Source organism: Typopeltis vanoorti, chromosome 15 (assembly GCF_054136105.1).
Source record: "Typopeltis vanoorti isolate ZY-2024b chromosome 15, IOZ_Tvanoo_1.0, whole genome shotgun sequence".
NCBI lineage: Eukaryota > Metazoa > Arthropoda > Arachnida > Uropygi > Thelyphonidae > Typopeltis > Typopeltis vanoorti.
Genome location: NC_143563.1, coordinates 37553723 through 37575901, shown reverse-complemented (window position 1 = coordinate 37575901; position 22179 = coordinate 37553723). Strand labels below are relative to the sequence as shown.

The following is a 22179-nucleotide window of genomic DNA, read 5'->3' as shown; positions in this document are numbered from 1 at the left end:
TGTGTAGCACTTTCTGTTCTCTTCTGCCGGGAATCGGGGTAGAGATTCCCCTCCCATTCTGGAACTGTACCTACACCCGTGAAGTCCACACATCGAAGAATAGAACTAAAAAGGCTTTCTGTGTGGGGAGGTTCCTAACCCTATTATCACCTCACTCTATCGGCACCTCCCGTAACCTTCTTCCTCCCCCCAACGCATAGACATCGCTCAACGTGGTGTCTTTTGGCGGTGGTTTTCTTCCCTTTTTTGCTTATTCATCGTGTGCCATGTGCACACGATATGCTTGCGGCAACTTCTTTTAATCCTGTGCTTTGGCTTTGGATTAAGCCCTAATTCTCGCTAACAAAATGTGAGTCATTTAGCCATGCTTTGTCTACCTAAATTTTAGGAATATTATACTATTTCAATTTATATATTAACATTCTTTTCCTAGAAAATTCACAGCCAATTCAACTAGCCTAAGTATTCTGTTTATATAATGGGATAACAATCTTTTCTTATACATTTTCACAAATATTTTCTCTTTGCTTAAAATATCCTAACTTTGTTCACATATATAATTTACACTTTGATGCAAGCAATTTTCTTTTATAGGGTCATTGCTTGTTAAATTATGAAAGAAATAAATTCTCTTAAGAACTTTATTAATCACAATTTAACAATGCAGATGATATTATACTTCTAAATAAATCCAGTACAAATAGTCTGCAAGATTCCCTGGCTAAATTGAATAACTGTTGTAATCAATTCGGTATGAAAATCAGCAATAAGAAGACAGAGCAATGCAAATAGGCAGAAACATTGAAAATATCAACTGTATCTTGAATGAAAATGAGTAAAACATTTCAGCTACATAGACACAATTTTTAATGAAGACAGCAAATTAAATATGGAAATAGACAACAAAATTAGCAAAGCCAGTATGATAGGATATCAACTGAATAAATTTATGTGGAGTAAGAGAGGAATTAGTCAAATTCCTCTCTTACTCCATATAAATTTATTCAGTTTATATAGTTGTATACAAGATAGTGTACAAACCCATTTTAACTTATGGATCTGAGAGTTGGGTTAGAAATAAAACACTTGACCAAAGACTGGAAACTACAGATATGCTTGTTCTGAGAAAGATTGGGGGAACGAACAGATGGCATCAATAGCAATATCATATTAAAAATGAGGATATTAGAAAAGAACTTGACATTGTCAGCATCCAGGAATGCATTAGCAGAGCTAATCTCAGATGGTATGGTCATGTAAACAGAATGGGAGAGGAAAGATTAGCAAAACAAGTGTTCTCTGCCAGGAAAAAGACCCAGAAGAAGACCAAAATATGGGTGGATTGATATGGTAAAAGGTGCCTTAGAAGATAGAAATATAAGATCTGATAATGTTGGAGTCTTGACAGATAAAAAAATAATTTGGAAGAAAATTGTTGATTGAAAATTAGTGATGGAACTCTTCAGGTAGTGCTATCATGTTATCCTGTCCCCCCCCCCAAATAAGGATACATGTCAGAAACTTAATGACGATGATGACATTTCTTTGATTTATGGTGCCTATCTTTAGTTCTACTAATACTGAGGCTGTTCCAGTAGCTTATATTTCACTGTTTGTCTTGGTTCCTGTCAAGCATTTATATACCAGACAGCACCCATGGAATGCAATTTATTTAGTTTCCCAAATTACTAGTCCATCCTTGTTCTTTCATCATTCAAATGGATACCTAGTAACAGGATAACATTTTAGAATTTGAGGATTGGATGTTGGGATGAAATGCCTAGTTGGTTTGCCACATTCCTTACAGGTTATTTTTATGACTTCTTCCAATTCCTAGCTTTATCTTGTAAGCAATTTTTGTTTTTAAAATATTAATGCTTCTGGTAATGAAGATTTGCTTTTAATTTAATTTATGGAGCAATGTATGCATTTTCTCTAGTGCTTCTGATTAGATGTGAGAAAATGGTTCCGAACATTTTGAAACTTCACTGCAAAATACTTCGAACTTCACTATTTGTAGTATTTTTTTATATCAACCATCTGTTTATAGTTTAAAGAGTGTTTCAGGTCGTGTGAGTGATATCGTTGTTGAAAGTGAGAATCTAGATAACAGTGATGTGTGAGGTACGAATAGTGATGTTCGCGAGGTAGTGCCTGATAGCTGTGAGAGTGGCGTTGAAAGTGAGAATGAAGGTAAACATACAGAACGAATGAATGAATTATCAGAGAATAAATATGATGAGACTGATGCAATGAGTGAGATCGCTTGGTTACGTGGAGTGATACACAGAGTAAATCGGCAGCTGGAGCGTTGGCAAAAATGTTTACCAAGCATACCGACTAATAAACGACAAACATATGATAGAAAAAATAAGAGTATGATAGTGAGCGTAAACAAAATGAAAGAGTGAGTGTTGTATGGAGATTCCTTAGTAAGAGGTGTGTTAGTTGAGAGTTTAACAAAATCGTACCAACCTGGTGCGAATGTTAAGGATGTAAGCGAGTCAATTAGAATGCAAAAGCAGCGGATGAAAGAATTGATAGTGGTAGCAGATACAAATGATTTGAAAGGAGACAAAATGGCTATGAGTGAGGATGTAAAGGAATTGCTTGAGGAAGCAAACGAGAAGAGTGAGAGAGTTAGGATGGTGAGTCTGTTGCCACGGTATGACAGTGAAGAGTATAGAAGGAGGGCCATAATTGCTAATGACTTTATGTGTGAATTATGCAGGACGAGTGGTGTGGAATTTGTGGATGTGTGGAGCGAGTTCGATGGGCAAAAAGATTTATATAAAATGGATGGTTTACATTTGAATGGATTTGGTGTACGGAGACTTGAAAAGGTGTTGTTGAATGTGGTGGAAGTGAATGTGCAGAATCAGGGAAACTAGAGTTATTAAGGGGGAGGGGAAGTAGATATGCAGATTTTAGGGAGGCAGTTGAGTATGTGAATGTGTATAATATGCCCAAGCGAGTAGGAAAGACCATGAATCAGAATGGGATAGTTAGTATAAGGCATCAAAATAGGAATGGGACAAATCAGCTTCTGCAATTCATGTGTAATAATGCCAGAAGTATTAGGAACAAGAAGGAAGAATTTTTGGCCTTGGTTGGCACTTCCAGGCCACAGGTTATTGGCATTAGTGAAACATGGCTGACAGAAGATGATATAGCTAGTGGGATTGAATGAGGGGTATGGTGTGTTCAGGAGTTACAGGGAGAATAAAATGGGGGGGGGGAGAGTGTTATTGATGATAGCTGATGAGCTACAGCCAAAGAGAATACAAGTGGAACTGCAGGATAGAGAAAAGAGCACATTTGAGGCTATTTGGTGTGAGATTGAAACTAGCAGAACAAAATATACAGTTGGGTGCTGCTACAGATCAGGTGATGGAATAGATGGTGGAGATAGTATGCATAAGCAAATAGAAGAAATGAGTGGAAGGAGGGTAATTATTATGGGAGATTTCAACTATGGTAACATTGATTGGAAGGAGGAGCGGACACATGGGAGGAAAGAATTGGAATTTAAGCGGTTATTAAGGGATAATTATCTGCAACAGCATGTAATGGAAAATACTAGGGGTCAGAGAGTGTTTGACATAGTAATTGCATCTGAGAATTTGGCTGTAATGAATATGACCATGTTGCCACCAATTGGTGAGAGTGATCATAGGGTCTTGATTTGGGAGGTGACTAAAGGTGTGGAATGTACAATTAAGACAGGGGTACATGTGGAATTATCGGGCTGGTAAGTATGACAAGCTTAGGAGTTTGATTGGTTCAGTGCCATGGCATGTAAAACTGCAAGGGTTGGATGTTGATAGTGCATGGGAGGCAGTTAGGAAGTGTTTGCATGAGGCAATGGCTAACTGTATACCTAGAGTTCAAGTAATAAATCAAGTAGGGGTTAAATGGATGAATAACACCATTAAGCTTGAGCTGCAAAAAAAAGAAACTACTATGGAGGGAATTTAAGGAGAAAGGTGACCGGCAGGCACATGAACAGTATAAAGCTCAGTCTAGAAGGGTAACGAGCGTGGTAAGAAAGGCAAAAATGGATTATGAAAGAACATTAGCCATGCAGGCTAAAGAGAATCCCAAACAGTTTTTTTGATATGTTGCAAGTAAAGGAAAAAATGTATATGGCAGAATGATTTTAAAGAATGCTGATGGTAGGGAGGTAAACGAATCAGTTGATATAGTTGAATTACTGAGCGAGCACTTTGCAAGAGAATATCATCCAGGTGGTGACATTGCAGAAATGAATGAACCAATAGATTATACGGGAATTGTGGTGAATGAAGTGGAGGTGAGTAGTCTATTACGAAACCTCAATATCAATACATCTGTGGGATTGGATGGTATACCAGCTCGTGTCGTACGTGAAGCGGCTAAGGAATTGTCAGCACCCTTGACCATTTTGTTTAATTTGAGTCTCGGGTCTGGTTTAGTCCCGGGGGGGGGGGTGGAAAGAGGGGGGAAAATAGTTCCACTGCATAAAGGAGATTCCAAGACTGCTGTTGTAAATTATTGGCCGATTAGCATATCAGGAATCGTTGTCAAGGTCTTGGAGAAATTAGTCAAGAGAAGAATACATTATTGGATAGATGAAAATGGGATACTGTATGGGGGACAGCATGGTTTTATGAAGGTTAGATCATGCCTCAGTAACTTGCTCACGTTTTATAACACAGTGATGGTTGAACTGGATAAGGGTAATGGGCTTACAGTGATTCTACTGGACCTTGCTAAGGCCTTTGACAGGATATCACATGGAACTCTAATCAGTAAACTGCAGCATATGGGGATGGATAAAGAGTTCGTGAGATGGATAGGAGAGCGGCTGATGGAGAGATATCAGAGAGTGGTTTATTCAGGAGTAGAGTCCAAAAGACGGCTTGTGACTAGTGGTGTGCCACAGGGTTCTGTTCTTGGGCCACTGCTGTTTAATTTGTTCATTAATGATAGAGGAAAGGATCTGAGAGGAAGTGTTCATTTGTTTGCTGATGATGCAAAGTTGGGTAGAGCAATAGTGAGTGCACAGGATGACAAAATTTTGCAAGGTGATTTGGATAGTTTGGAGGACTGCACTAAAGAAAACGGATGTCAATTTAATGTGGCAGTGTGTATGGTTATGCATTTTGGGATGAAAAGATTAGCAGCAGTAATTTAGTTAGAGCCTTGATAAGACCCCATCTAAACTACTGTGCCTAGATATGGGCGCCAGGGTTTCTTCTTGATGCGGAGGAGGTGGAGAGGATCCAGAGACGAGTGACCAAGATGATAGCAGGTCTATGGAATGAACCTTATGAGAACAGGTTGAAGATTTGTGGGTTGCAAAAATTGGTTGATAGGCGGAAAAGGGGTGATATGATTGAGACATTTAAATTACTGAAGGGTTTCTATAAGATTAATCCAGAAGATATTTTTGAGAATAGGATTGGTGGTGGGAGAACAAGGGGCCATACATGGAAGCTGGGCAGGATTGTGGTTAGCAGGGGTGTTAGAGCTAGGTTTTTTACTTGGAGAGTGGTGAATGAGTGGAATAAGCTGCCAGAGTCTGTTGTGGGTGCTATAACTGTGAATGAGTTCAAGGCGAGGTATGATAGATACTGTGTAAATGTCGAATAGTTGTTCTTGACATGATGGTAAGGCCTCCCTTGATGAGTCTGTCGACTCCTTGGAGTTGCCCGGAATAATAATAATAATAATAGTTAATTTTTTTTTTTTGCCTATAAGTTAGTTTTATAGCTTAGTAATAATTGATTACATTATTAATATCTGGATTTTGCAGTTCTGTGGTAATACAATAGCTGGACTCTCTTTACTGTCATCATGTGTTATGAGGTTGGTACATAAAGATAAAAAAGAGCTGTTTGCAGATATACTGCTACAAAGAAAATCTTTATATATCATGAGGTAGGTCATTTTTTAACTGAATTATATTCATACATTTCATTCACACTTTACCAGAAGTCTCTTTCAGCATTACAAACTTTTTAAAGATTGTTACAAAAAAAAAAAAAAAAAAAAAAAAAAACTTAACTGTCTTCTAGTATGTATGTTCTATAACATGGTCAAATAACTTGCTTTTGCATAAACCTATTTGATGGAGCTGGTCTTGTTTGTATAGTCCACTATGTCTGTGTCAATTGCATATGTTTCTCAGCCAGTTGGCCTACTTCAGAAGAACACACACACACACACACACACACACACACACACACACACACACACACACACACACACACACACACACACACACACACACATTCGCATGAGGCATATGTTTCTCAGCCAGTTGGCCTACTTCAGAAGAACACACACACACACACACACACACACACACACACACACACACACACACACACACACACACACACACACACACATTCGCATGAGGTGTGACAATTAAATTCCCAGAATGGTCTTGTATTGTTGCATGTATGGCAAGTCAAGCAGAGAACAGCTGTTAACTATATATAATTCACAAATTGGGGTAGTATCCCCTAAGAGTTCCCTAAAATAACGGTTAAATTCTGTATTTGACTTAGAGCAGAAGAGAAACAGTTAAATAAATGACCCCTCTCTCTTAGTGATTCATTCTCTTTTACACAAACATTGTGCTGTATACATTTTCTGCAACTGTTTCCATGGAGCATCAATAATTTCCCACTCTCTTCTAAATCTTTCAAAATGTCTTAACATTTTAAGAAATTTGACACATTTAGGACATCAGCATTTCAACACTTGTCACAGTTCAATTCCAAACCCACAGAAGAAATTTCTCTTCATTCATTCCTTCTGTTGCTATCTTTTGTTACAGGTTTTCTTATGTATTTCCTAAGAAGTATAATCTATGAGGTATAAACTTAAATTCCTGAAATGGCCTCACACTGTTGTGCATATGGCTAGTCAGGCACATGGTCATATTGAGTCATATCAAAACAATCAATCCAGAAATTAAGCGGATAAAAATCCTATGTTGTTATATAGCCAGTGAATGAAACTCAAGATCGAGAACTACGATCTATACGAGTTTCAATGCCGAAAAACTATCAGCGAAGGCAATTCGAAGCAAAGATGGGGCAAGCTCCCTCACTATTCTTGATATTCTCTCATAATGTAAAACACAGCTCCTAGGAGATGTAATACTGTCATTACATTATGAGGAGAGGTCACTACCCAGACCAGTTTCAACCTTTTTTGAGGTCTCATCAGTGAGTAAGTAGACCTGGAAGATATCAAAGCTTAGTGAAAAGAACTTACATACCTTCGCTATACAAATGCCATAAAGGTGTGTTTATATTTTGTAATTAAAATGAATTTCTATTAAGTTGCCAGAAAACTAGCTGTTTGGCTTTTCATTTTAATCAATCCAGAAGTTGACAAGCTGTGATAGTTTGCACATGCATGCATGCATGTTTGTTGTTTTTAGCTGAAAAATGAATGAAGAATTTAGAATGTTGCATTAAAATTGAGTTATTTGCAAAGTTAAGCAATTGCTCAAGTGAAACTCTAGACATTCAAGGAATTTATGGTGAGTGGTAAAACAGGTTTAAATAGAGATCGAAAGATGTGAGAATGGAAAGAACTGGGTGAAAACGTGGAAAAAGTATGGCAATTAATTTTGTCCAAGATGATAAAGTAAGTGGTTAATGGCAGAAGAATCACAGTTATACAGAGTAGCAGGGAAGAAATTTTGATGAACAATTTGGGAATAAGAATAATTTCTGCAGAGGTGGTTGCATGAGAAAAGATTAAAAGGAGCAGCAGTCTCATGTTTGTTCTGATGTTTCTTCACATTTGGCTGTTTTTAATAGAGTTATTACTGCTGATGAAACTTTGTGCTTTCAGCAGGATGCTGGGGAAAGAAAAAAAAAAGGATGCATTGAAGAACAATTTCAGATCAAGATAATGCAGTTTTTTTTTTTGTTTGTTTTGTTTTTTCATTCAATTGTAAGAACAAATTCAAATTCTTAAACAAGGACAAACAGTTAACGAAAATTATTATTTAGAAGTACTGGCAAAGCTATGTGAAGCTGTTCTAAAAAAGAGACCTGAACTTTGGCTAAACAGTTGGATTATCCATAATAACAATGACTCTCTGCACATTATTATTATTGTGTGACACTTCCAGGGATTCGTTGCAGATGCAATAGCTTTTTTTTTGTGACTTTCTGACTGAAAATGAATCTCAAAACCAGGCCATTCCCCTATTTGCCAGACTCCCTTGCAACTCTTGGATGTTCACAAAAATGAAGAATATCTTGAACAAAATCAGATTTTGTCATCATTTTGTTTCTTATATACAATATAAGAAACTACAGGCTGAAGTCAGAAAGCTTTCTTTCTTTTTTGTCACATTGTGGTAGTAATAAAAAGCATTCTAGATGGAAAGTTGTAGAAATATTATGAAATGGTAGCACAAGAAATGCTCAAGCATGGAGTTATAAAAGTCTTACAGTGGCTGCACTGCATAGTTCAGAAGGCCAAATTCCAGCTGATTGGAGTAGAACTCTCATGGTACCCGCATATAAAAAGGGAAATAAAACTGAATGTGAGAATTATAGAGGTATTTCCCTACTGAGTGTTCCTACTAAGATTTATGCAAGTATACTTGAGAAATGATTCAGAAGGATTTTGGAAGGGAAGCTTGATGAAGAATAATCTGGATTCAGGCCAAATAGAGGTTGTCAGGATCAGATTTTCACTTCACGAGAAATAGTTGAGAAATCATGGGAATATAACAAAGATCTGTACTTAAGGATATTTAACAATCTAAAAATCAGCAATACTTTCTTCAGGCATAAAAATATACATAAGTACACATGGGAAGCAAGAGGAACTAAAATCAGTAATAGATTACATTATTATTAGCAACAAACTAAATAATAATATCAAGAATACAAGGCTTTTTAGAGGAAGTGAAATTGATAGTGATCACATGTTAGTTGAAAGCAGATTGGAATTCATAAAAAGAACCACATACTTCAAAAGAAAAAAGATAAAGAATCAACATCTAATAAACAATTCAAAAGTCACCTCCTAGAACAGGAGAGTGTTAGAAACTTATATAAAAGCAGAATAAGAGATAAAATAAAACCAATCACAAACAATATTGAAACTGACTGGATTTAGGTTACAAATCAAGGAAAAATAAAAAAATGGCTATGAACTTGGAATGATGACTTAAAGGAATTAATTGAAAGGAAAAAACAGGCTTTTAAAATATATCTGCAGAATAAAAACATTTCTGACTATATACAATATAAAAAACTACAGGCTGGATTCAGAAAGCTTTCTAGAAGTATACACAGAGAAGATTGGAGTAAATATGTTAACTCATTAGAGCAGGATATCACTGGACCACAAAGAACAGGTTTTAAAATTTACAAACAACAGAAAATCACCAATTAAGAAATAATCTAATTTCCAAAGAGGATTAGATAGAACATTATAAAATATTGTGGAATGAAAAACAAGAAATAGAAAACAATGACTAAACTCACAAAACTGAAAATATCAATATACAGGAAAGTACAGAAGAAATAGTAATGGAAGAATTAGAAAAGGAATTTAAAAAATCAAGAAATAGAAACAGCCTTGGCCAGGATGGAATATGTGTTGAGCTCTTTAAATATGCAGAACCCCAAAAGAATGGGGAAACTGGAGTAGTCATCAATATTCACAAAAAAGGTCCCAAGGACAAATGTGGAAATTACAGAGGCATTACTCTCTTAATAACAGCATCTAAACTATATGCATATATATATATTAAAGAACAGACTAATTAAATACAGAAAATTATTTAGAAGAAGAACAGTGTGGTTTTAGAAGAGGATGTACAGATGCCTCTTTCACAATGCAACAAATCATCGAAAAAAGAATAGAATTTAACTTGCCCACTTTCCTTCTATTTATTGAAAACGTGTGTGATAATTTGAACAGAAATCTATTCTGGAAAATATTACAAGACAATATATATCTCCTCAATTAAAGCAATAAAAAGTCTATATAGAGAAACCAAAATCTGCATCAAATTTGCAGATGGAACACCATCAGAACCTATAACTATAAATAAAGGAGTAAGACAAGGCTGTGGCTTATCCCCAATTCTATTCAACATTTACATAAACAGAATCCTAAAAGATGGAATTAAACTAACAAATAATATAGCTAAATACAATACTTTCTGCAGATGATCAAGTACTAATTTCAAATTCAGAAGATAAACTTCAAAATTGCAACTAACCATCTAAATGAAATATCAAAAAAATATAAAATAAAAATCTCTGAAACAAACAAAAGCTTTGGCAATGTGTGGAAACACCATTCAAAAAGTCAAAATTATGCTTAGCAATAAAATAATAGAACAAGTTATAGAATTCAGTTACCTAGGAAATATAATTTCGCAATATAATACTGATTCGCAATTGGAAGCAAGACTACAGATTTACAGTAGAATGAATGGCATTATTAAAAGAAATTTTGGAAAACACATGACTAAAGAAACTCACTAAAGATTACATTATATGAACATATGTGGAATTATGAGACTGGTGATTATAATAGTCTTCAGTTATCTTCAATAACTGTTTTAAAATAGGAACTTAGTAGATATAATTACATAAAATGGCAAAATGGATGAATTTAATATCAAATAATTAATTTCACTTAAATCATTCATCTTGTTATTTAATATAATCCTCAGAAACATGATTTTCTGTAATTCCTTTAATAGTCCCATCTCTTTTCTGTCAGTGCTTGATATGTCAATAGTGTTTATTGACATATCACGTCAATTTATTGACGTGATATGTCAATAAATCTTCAGTTCTGTTAATATTATTCCAGTAGCTGAATTTAAATGGCCATCCAGTCCCTTGGCTCAGCCTGGGTGATATTTTAATAGGTTGCATCATGATAAAACTGTACAAAATATAGTTTTATTAGCTAAGTCCCAAACAGTAATCCTGTCCTCATTTGTTTAGAGGATCCTGGTAAGTATTAAACATCTGGTCAGAAACCATAGTAAGTTTACTTCAATACTTACAGACAGTATCTATAGTTTTCCTTTCAGTTATGTTGTCTGACTTTTACCTTTAGTCACTCCAAATATATATTTAGCATTTAATAAATGTTACTTTACAATCCACAGTTGAAAGTGAATATATTGTCACATACTTGTAAGTGAATTAATAATTTGGAATATTTCATACTATAGCATATGCCAATTGCATCACTTTTTTTTTTTTGTTTTCCCATTTTATAGGGATGTTGCTCGATATGATTATACACATGAAATTCTAGATGAAAACAACTCTTTTTTTAAAGGAAATCTAGTTGCACGTGATCGTAGAATGTCTGTGATTTGCCGAAATGAGCCACAAGATGAAGAAGCTTCTTAAAGTTGTAATGTTTGTTTACAGTGAGAGAATTTTGTATTTGTTAGAGTTGTTCAAAATATATTGGAATGTTACTTTATTTATTATTTCTGAAATAAAAATAAGTATCAGTTATTGTTGTTATAAATTCTCCAAGGACTCATTAAAGGATCACCCACATACAACTCATACTTAAATTCCTTTTGTATCTCCTTGAACACGTTTACCAAAGATGCACTCGCATCATTTTTGGTAACACTATGCCACAAGTAACACTATCTCACTTGCATCCGTATTGTAAAATTCTCTTACTAACTGGCATCTTTCTGTCATATTTTTCTTCTCCATCTGTTCCTCATATTTTGAAAACTATTTCCATATGCAGGCTTATACGTTGGTTATGCATTACTAAATCACTTAAGGAATTGACAACGTAGATAAGAATATAAATTAAATTACATTTTAATAAATCAGAAATATTTATTAAAGTGTAATTTAATTTATATTCTTATCTTATCACTCAATTCCTTAAGTGATTTAGTATTCCATAGGTCAGTGTTTATGACTACCACCCACAAAAAGTTGTAAGTTGTATTTTACCTGGTGCAGAAACCTTGCTCTAGAGACCAAACATGGAAATTTTTCAAGCCATCTTATTCCTCAATGAGTGGGGCTGTGGTCTCACACTGGATGATAAATTTTATTTACTGCCTAAAGACAATCACAAACAACCATACTCATAGCTAGTTAGTACATATTTTGGGAAAAATACCATGAAGTCGAAATTTATTATTATTATTATTATTATTATTATTACGGGTATCTCCATGGAGTCAGTAGACTCATCGCGGGAGACCCAAACTAGCAAAACAATATCTGTCATATCTCTTCTTGAATTCATTTACAGACGAAGAGCTCACAACTAAGTCAGGCAATGAATTCCACTCATTCACCACCCTCCAGGCAAAAAACCTTGTTCTGACACCTTTGTTAACCACACTCTTCTTTAATTTCCAGAGATGACCTCTTGTTCTTCCATCACTTTCACACAGCTGAAACATTTCCCCTGCATCAATCCTATAAAAACCTTTTAGTAATTTGAATGTTTCTATCATATCCCCTCTTCTTCGCCTATCAACCAATCTCTGCAATCCACAAGCTCTCAATCTATCAATGTAGGGAGCATTTTTTATATCACTCACCAACTTGGTCACTCTTCTCTGAACCCTCTCCACAGCCTCCTCATCTCCAAGGAATCCAGGTGACCAGACCTGAGCACAGTAATCCAAATGTGGAAGTATCAATGCTTTATAAAGGGGAATAATAACCTCTTTATCTCTGGATGTCAGTGTGTTCCTCAACAACCAAGTAATCCTATGTGCAATCTTGGACACCTTAGCAATGTGTCCTCTGAACTTCATCTCCCTATCTACCAATACCCCTAAGTCCCTAGCCTCATCAATCTCTTGGAGTACCTTTCCATCGATGTAGTACACAGCTGGTAATCTTTTAATCCCAAAATGCATGACTTTACACTTTTCCACATTGAACTGACATCCATTTTCTTTTGCCCATTTTACCAGCTTATTTAAATCCTCCTGCAAACTTTCAACATCAGCTTGATTTTTTATTGCACTACACAACTTTGCATCATCAGCAAACAACTGAATATCTCCCTTTAAGCCGTTTCCTATATCATTTATATACAAATTAAACAACATTGGCCCAAGCACAGAGCCCTGAGGCACACCACTGGTCACCTGCCTCATTCTGGACTCGGCTCCTCCATACACCACCTTATGGTATCTCTCCCTGAGCCATTCTCCTATCCATATCACCAATTTAATATCCATTCCCATCTGCTCCAATTTGCGTAACAGTGTTCTATGGGGTATCCTGTCAAAAGCCTTAGCAATTTATAAATAGTATTTAATAAATCTAGTTCCTGGTATAACATCTTTATACGTGGCATTATAAATCTTTTTTATGTGATAGATTTCATCTTTCAGAGATGATGTTAAGTCTTTCGAATATTTATTTATTAAATTATTGCACAAGTCAGAAATTTCTTGATGATTCATTGTTTGAAAATTTAATATTGGTGAAAATAAATTCTGAATGGTTTTTAAAAATGTAAAACGCATGTGAAGTTGGGAAATAATTGTATCCAGTATAACAAAATATACAGTTCTTTTAAAATGTCCTTGTGTGTCATCCCCATCTGTACTTTCTTCATCCTTTATCATTGTTGTATTATTACGAGAATTAAAACCATGCATTATAAACACAGTTATGTGACCAAAGTCTCAGATGTCACCCCCCCCCCTCTTGGCAGCCCTGGTAGTAGTTCACATTTTACAATCAAGATATCTTTAAATTCTCCTTTGCATCCTCTGCATTGTATCTGCATCATATCGAAAACCAGATCAATGCCTAGCAATCAAGGTCAGGTTGGATCAAGGCCTTATAAAGAGGGAAAATGAATTCCTTATCCTTACAGTTCATTTTGCATTGCTATTGCCCTCTGTGTATATTTGCAATCTTCTGTATATGACCTTTGAACTTCACCTTCCTATATATAAATTACCCCATCGATTTAATACACCATTGAAATCTCATCATACCAAAGTATATACTGCATGTATTTATTGAACTAACATCGAATTGATAAACATTTTCACTTGCCTATAATTCAAGGCTATTGAAGTCATTCTTCATGTGTGGTCCAATTTCCGACTCTATGTTTGCACTATCATCAGCAAATAGCCGTCCCCGTCAGATCCAATGTCAATGTACAGATTGAATAACAATGGACCAAGAGATGATTTGTGATACAGCACTGGTCATCTTAATTCTGCAGGCTCGCATCTTCCATGCACCATTTTTCATAACTGTTAGTCAGCCATTCTCTTATTCAAAGTAATAGTTAATAATAGAAAGAGGTGGACAACATAGCTTATAATTTAAATTTAGAAGAGCTTATAAATAGTTTTATTGTGCGATATCCCCATAGAGCAAACATTTAATTAATATTATTATGTAATCATTTTGCATTAATTTTTCTCTTGTAATAAAAAAAAAATAGCCATTGGAGATTTTCTTATATTTTTGTCTTATAATTCATCAGGGGCAATATTTAATTGTTTGCTTTAGGACGCGATCTAATCTGGCGATAGACCTAATAAACTGTGAACCTTATGTGTATGACACTTCCGAGGACTCATTGTGAGAGGGCATTCTACTCTGCTATCTCCACTTCTACTTAATTCTCCAAATACACATAACAGCATTATTACTGCCATCTACTGCCCATCATCATTAACAACGGTATTTTAAGTTACTCCAACATGACCTAGATAGCAGGGTTTTTTCTCCTGGAAACTCAGGTTTTTCATCCTGCATACAGACAAATCAGCCCTTCAGAACACATGCAATTTACAGACAAAAAATACTAGCTGTGGTGGTCAGTGGATGGTGCTGGTGTGGATGATTGGTAGTAGAGGATCGGTGTAGTAGTGGAGACAGAGTTGTACAATAGGTGTCCTCCCACGATGAGTCTTCAGTAGGCTGACCATACGTACCATTTTGAATGCGACAGTACCTTTTTTTTTTCATATTTCCCGGGTGTCTCGCCGTTTTAATAAAAATGTCAGGTTTGTCCCGTTTTTAGTAAAAACTATAAATATACTTTAATATTGGTCAATCATAAATTATTATTCATAACCTATAATCGTATATCAATATCATGGATACCAGTAATTTGTATAATCATGGAGTCGCATTGTTCGATACTAAATATCGATATCTGCAGTGATTTTTTAAGAGAAAATAAAAAATACAGTACATGTTGGCAACACTTGTGTGGTGTCTGTTCTGCTGTAGTGTCGGTTTTTGTTTTGCCCTTATGCCAACTGGTGTTTTAAATTTCATATTTTCTTCTTCTTCGTCTATGATCTCTTATGCTTTTAAGCATCAAGATTTTGCCAAAGAGATTTCCATGCCGTCCTGTCCAAGGTTTGTTGTTTTGCTTTTTTCCAGTTAATTCCCTTCTTTTCCAATTTTTCTTTAATTTCCTTTTGCCAACCTTTCCTGGGTCTGCCTATGTTTCTTTTTCCTATTTTCTGGCTTTCGTATACAGTTTTTGCTATTCTTCCTTCTACCATTCGATTGAGATGTCCAAACCATCTCATTTGGGCTTGTGTTATGAATTGATTCAGAGGTGCAACTTGAAGGCTGTCTCTTATGGTTTGATTTCTTATTCGGTCTAGTCTTGTTTTTTGTGCCACTTTCCTGAGATATTTCATTTCAATTGTTTGTAGTTTATTTGTGTTTCCTATTGTTAAACACCAAGACTCACAACTGTATGTTAATGTTGGTAGAAACACTGAACAGTACACTGCCATTTTGGTATTTTGGGTGACTTCTTTCTTATCTAGGAGTGGGCCTTTCATTGCATAGAATAGCTTTGTTCCCCCTCTTATCCTGTTGTTAATTTCTGTGTCTAGTCTACCATCTTCTTGTATATATGATCTCAAGTATTTAAAGGAGTGGACTTGTTCCAGTTGGTGATTCTCTATTTTTATTGTGTGTTTTTGTTGGTTTCTAGATATGATCATTGTTTTAGTTTTATTTATATTTATGGTCATATTCCTTTTCTTTGTTTCTTCATGCCAAATGTTGATATTGTACTGCAGATCTTCAGCTGTATTTGCTAGAATCACTACATCATCTGCAAAAGCCATATGTGAAATCCTGGTTTCTTTCAGTTTCCTGTATCCTAAGTGGAACTTTTTTGTTTTTGTTTTGGCATGCCTTTAAAATTTCATCCATTACTACGATGAAGAGAAGAGGGCTGTGGATACAGCCTTGCCTCACTCCTACATTTGTTTCAAATTCTTTTGATCTATTATTACAGGTTCTTACATAATTTCTATTACTTTTGTAGAGGCTTTGTATGGCTGCTATTAAGTTATCTTGTATCTTGTTTTTCTTTAATGTTTGCCATATTAAGTGTCTGGGAACTCGGTCAAAGGCCTTTTCAAAATCTATAAAACATGAATGTAGTTCTTTTCCATATTCCAATATGTTTTCTTTGATATTTGTCTAAGACTGAAGATAAGATCCTGTGTGCTTCTATTTTTTTGAAAGCCATATTGCATTTCATCCAGCGTGTCCTCTATTTGATTCCTAAGCCTCGCTTCTGAAATGTGGGTATATAATTTTCCTGGAATGCTTAAAAGCGAAATTCCTCTATGGTTTTCACATTTGCGGTTGTCTCCTTTCTTAAACATAGGGATTATTATAGCTATTTCCCAGTCTTTGGGAATAATTTTCTTTTTCCATACAACATTGAATAGGTGTAAAAGAAATTTTATGGCTTTCGTTCCTAAATTCTTTACCATTTCTGGTGTTATTTGGTCATGGCCTGCTAATTTGCCCAGTTTTATTTTATTTATTTTATTTATTCATGCAAATGAACTGCTAACAGTTCATTTGCATGAATTTCTTCACTCTGATCTTCTATTTTGCTTGTGTGTCTTGCTCTTAGGGTTCTATTTTTTCCATGTCCTGCATCTTCCAATAACTCTTGAAAGTACTGTTTCCATCTTTCCATGATGTCTTCGGAATTCGTTAGTATCTTTCCATCCTTATTTTTGATAAACTTTATGGGGCATTCTTTCTCTGACCTCATTCTTCTTAAAACATTATAGAAGAGTTTTTGGTTTCCTTTAAAATTTTGTTCTAAAGTATGTCCGAAGTCTTCCCAGCATTTTCTTTTCTCTGCTTTCACTAAGGTTTTAACTTTATTTCTTTGGTTGTTGTATAGTTCTCTATCAACCTGCAGCTTTGATGTTATGTATCTCTTCCATAATTGCTTTTTCTTTTTAATTTCTTCATTTAATTCTTCAGTCCACCAGGGTGTTTTATGTTTTTTCTGTTTATTATTTAATGATACACCACAAATTTCTTTGCTTGTTTCTAGAAGAAGTGTTTTGAACCTGTACCATAGGTTTTCTACATCTTGGTCTTCATATATCTCTTTTTCTACTTCTTTCATCTTCTCTTCTATTTTACTTTTATACTCAATGGCTGTTTCTTCTTTCTTTAGTTTGTAGTTCTTTATCTTAACATTTATTTCCTTGCTACTTTTTCTACATTTTTCAACTTTTATTTTATGGATTGTTTCCAATACTAATAAGTAGTGGTCACTGCCAATTTCAGGACCTCTGTAGACTCTTGCATTTTTTGTATACTTCCAGTACGATCTGCTTATGATGGCGTAGTCGATTATAGATTTTTCGTTTCTATTGGGCTCTTCCCTGGTAAACTTATGGATTTCTTTATGCTTGAACATAGTATTCGTTATCACTAAATTATTTGTAAGGCAAAGATTTATTATTCTTTCTCCATTATTATTCCGGGTTATTTCTCCTTGTGATCCCAACACTTGATTCGTTTCTTCATCTACTTGATTCCCTACCCGGCCATTAAGGTCTCCTAGTAGTATGATATGCCCTTGAACTTCTTCAATTGTTTTTTGTAAGCGTTCGAAGAATTCATCTTTAATTTCTTTATTGGCATTATCGTTTGGGCCATATGCAACAATTACAGTGAATACTTGGTTGTCTGATTTAAAATCTATAGTGATTGTCAACAACCTTTCGTTTATTAGTTGCCATTTAGTAATATATTCTTTGAGATCTGGTTTAATTATGCAAGCTACCCCTTGTTTTCCCCATTCTCTTGGGTTTACCCCTGAATAGAAAAGTATATACCCATCTTTCATTTTCTGGCAACCTTGACCTTTCTTTTTTGTTTCTGTGACTGCTAGCAAATCCAATCTTGATTTTTTAAATTCATCAATTAATTCGTTTTCTTTTCCATGTAGACTTTTAATGTTCCATGTTCCATATCTCGTACTTTTTTCCTCGCTTTGTCGTTAACCATTTAGGCAGTTCGGCTATCTCTTTGTTATTTCTTTTAATGAGTGAAATTTTAAGGTGTGCAGGGTGCTGAAGATTAGCCTTCAGCACCCGAGTCTGGTGGTGAGGCTGCCACCTTCGAGGCCCCCAGACTGGCCTATGAGGGAAGTGCTATCCTGTTGGCCCGCGGCAGGTATTTTATTTCCCTCCTACCCTTCATAGTAACCTATGACGAGAATTCCCCGATCCGCCACCAGGGGACGCGCCCGATGGGGGTTACAGGTGTCCCCACACGGGAATTTCATATTTTTAAAAGTTTTAAGTCTTATTTTTTAAAACTTTGAGTCTATCCTTGCAATGTCAAAAAGGCGAAACTGCAGTTTTAATGATGATCTCCAGAAAGAATTCAAATTTATTAAACTGGACAAGCTGTGTAGTGATAGAACAAAAGTGGTATGCCAACACTGTAATGTCCGTTTTTTCGTTGCTCATGGAGGCATAAGCGACATATCAACCAACATCTATGTAGCCAGAAACATAAAGATGCTGAAAAGATTGTAATAGTGAAAACGATAAAATTGCAGCGAGTGAAACTCCTGTTGCTTATCATATTGTGCGTCACGGCCAAAGTTTGCGCACAAATGACTACTTGTCGACATTTATAAATAAAATTTATAAATCAAAATTTTTTTTCAGCACGTACCAAATCAGAATATTTCAGCTACAGAAGTAGCCATGAACATTGAAAATCTTGTAAACAATTTAGAATCCAGAAAAAGTGAATTGTTTTTAACTACTGATGCCAAAAAACAACTGAAAATGTTAGTAGATTAGGAGAAATTAATGAGGCTAAGTTTTTTTAGGTAGTTGAGAATTTCTATGAAATCAGCTAGAATATGTCAACAAGTGGAAGTGCAGTTTTTAGGAAACACTGAGAAGTTCAAGTAGGTGTTACTAAGGAAGACACCTGAATGGAAAGAAATACAAGACAGCTGGAACGAGGAACTCATCCCATGCACAGAAACAGAAGAAATTCATGTATTCGATCAGTGGACCCTCATAATATCTATAATTGTGAGGCAGTTAGATACATTAGATACATGGAATAAAGAAAACATTCCTGTATCTGATAGATCGGTACAGATTTTTTCTGAAATGAGTGAAAAACGCCTAGACTTTCACAGGGGCGAATGAAAAAAAAAAAAAAATCAGCTAACGCCTTTTTATTCCCGTATATACGGGAGTAGGCGAGGCCATTTAGCCCTGTCTAACTTTTGGAGACTGAGTGGGCAGTTCAATCTCCACTGGTACCCAATCAGAGACAGATGGCCCAAGGCTATCACTAATTAAGCGGTACGCAGTGAAGAGAGACGGCTCAAATGTGCCGCCATCTCGTGGTCTCTAACCCTAACACAATATATTTAATGTCTGAAATAATGTGGGTTCTACGGTCGATTTTCTTGAGTTTACAGGACGAAAAACCCGAGTTTCTGGGAGGAAAAACCTGCTTGCCCGTGCCAGAGATCGACTAACTCGGGAACCGGTCGAAAAAAGGCTTAGAAAAATTTCCTCTAGTCGCCGACTAGACTCGAAACCAAGACTTCCTTCGTGCGGCCTAGCGCGGTGGTGTGCAAACGTCACATCCACTGAGCTACACAGGCTCAGTGGATGTGACGCAGGGGCGAATGCTGGTCTTGAAATTCACGCTTGCTCTTGTTATCATTCAGGGAGTGAGAGGTGTAATTGAAATCTGATTATCGGAATAATGAATTACAGGTAACCCTCGTATATAACGCGGATGTTAGGTTCCATAGAAATTTCGGGTTATATAAATTGCGTTATGCGAGACTCAGATCACATGCAAAAAGTAGGGTTATGTTCCGAAATCTTTTTTTTTTAATTATATAAACAACAGTGACATATCCAACAAAAATATATATTTTTATTTAAATCAGGTAATTCATGTAAGTTTAGAAAACATAAACTGTGACATAAATACATAGTATAAAATTATAAAAATTATAAATTGTAATTAAGCTTCATTGAACATAATTCATAAATGTTTTAAGCAAAATAAAAATAAGTGCATATTTTAATCTTTCATAGCACGAGGATTTGAGGATCGGTTAATAAATATTAGTTTTGACATGTAATTACCTGATGCATTACTACAAAATAGTAGAGTAATTCTGTCTTTGGAAACTTTGAATCCAGGAGCTGATCTTTCATTTTTCGAAATATAGGTGTGTTTTGGCATATTTTTCCAATATAACCCTGATTCATCAGTATTGAACACCTGGTCGTCATTATAAATGTTTATAAACTTTGAGAGTTTTTTGTTTAATAAGATTTCCATCCAAAGGAATTTTTTTTTGAGTGCATCTTCTTTCCAAATCATTAGAGATTTCTTCATTTTTCTCTTAGAAAATTGCGTACACGAGCAACGAGCTTTGCACTTACCGTTGACCCAGCAATAAACACTTTATCGGATTTTATATTCATTGTGCTTGATTGTTTGAATTCTTGATTCATTTAAATTCAAAGTCCTTACAACAACTGGTTTTTCTTCATGTTTAAACCGATCCATGATTTTGATTTTTTTTCTTCGAGACGAATTTTCTTTTCAATATTCATTTTTTCCCTTTCAATGCAATTTGTAGCCATTACTATAAAAATAATTTTTTTACATAAAAAAGCATTACATATTAATTATGTATGTAACTCAGAAAATAAAGTGCTCAGCTTGAGATAACACAGATGATTTTCAATGCGCTTTCCTGGCAGAAAACGAAGACAATTTTCAACAATGAACACTTTATTCGGTATACAATTCACGTACATGAGTGCTAAAGGGTGTTTCCCCTAATATAAATTCGCTACTTATAACTACCTACTCGATACGGGCAGACAGAAATTTAACGAAGATAAAATTTGATTTTTAATTCGCACGGTTAAAAATACATGAAAAGATAAAGGGTTACTACAATTTCTAGACTGTGTTTTTGTCAAAACCGCGTTGTATAAGTACAGCGATGAACAAGAGTTATTACAATTTGTAGACCACGTTAAATTGAAACCGCGTTGTTCTATTTTTGGACCACTGCTGTTTAAATTGTTCATTAACGATATAGGGAAGGATCTAAGAGGAACAGTTCAATTGTTTGCTGATGATGCAAAGTTGGGTAGGGCAATAGTGAATGCAGAAGATGTCAAAATCTTGCAGGACGACTTGGATAGATTGGAGTTCTGGGCTAAGGAGAATGGATGTCAATTTAATGTGACAAAATGTAAGGTTATGTATTTTGGGATGAAAGATTAGCAGCAGTATACCACATTGGTGGAACTGTACTCCAGGAGATTAATGAGGCCAGGGACTTGGGCGTATTAGTGGATAGGGAGTTGAAGTTTAGGGGGCACATTGCAAAAGTGGCTAAATCAGCACATCAACTCACTTGGTTGTTGAAAAATACTTTGACGAGCAGAGACAAGCAAGTTATTGTACCTCCGTACGGAGCCTTGATGAGATCTCATCTCGACTACTGTGCCCAGATTTGGTCACCTAGTTTTCTTATTGATGGAGAGGAGGTGGAGAGGATCCAGAGGCGAGTGACCAAGATGATAGCAGGTCTATGGAATGAACCGTATGAAAACAGGTTGAAGATTTGTGGGTTGTAGAAATTATTTGATAGGCAGAAAAGGGGAGATATGATTGAAACATTCAAATTGCTAAACATTCAAATTCTATAGGATTAATTCAGGGGATATTTTTGAGATCAGGACTGGTGGTGGGAGAACTAGGGGACACATATGGAAGCTGGGCAAGTGTGTGGTTAGTAAGGATGTTAGAGTTGGGTTCTTTAATTATA

At 35.5% G+C, this 22179-nt stretch overlaps 1 protein-coding gene across 1 annotated transcript in view; it reads left to right on the top strand.

Annotated features, from left to right (window-relative positions):
• LOC150098638 (RNA demethylase ALKBH7, mitochondrial) overlaps positions 1 to 11525 on the top strand; it is a 37638-nt gene extending 26113 nt beyond the window's left edge. Inside the window, exons 3-4 of the mRNA XM_090405445.1 lie at positions 5798 to 5922; positions 11279 to 11525. Coding sequence (XP_090261571.1) covers positions 5798 to 5922; positions 11279 to 11414 — 261 coding nt within the window. The 3' untranslated portion in view covers positions 11415 to 11525. The remainder of the gene's footprint in view (positions 1 to 5797; positions 5923 to 11278) is intronic.
• Positions 11526 to 22179: the final 10654 nt, after the last annotated feature.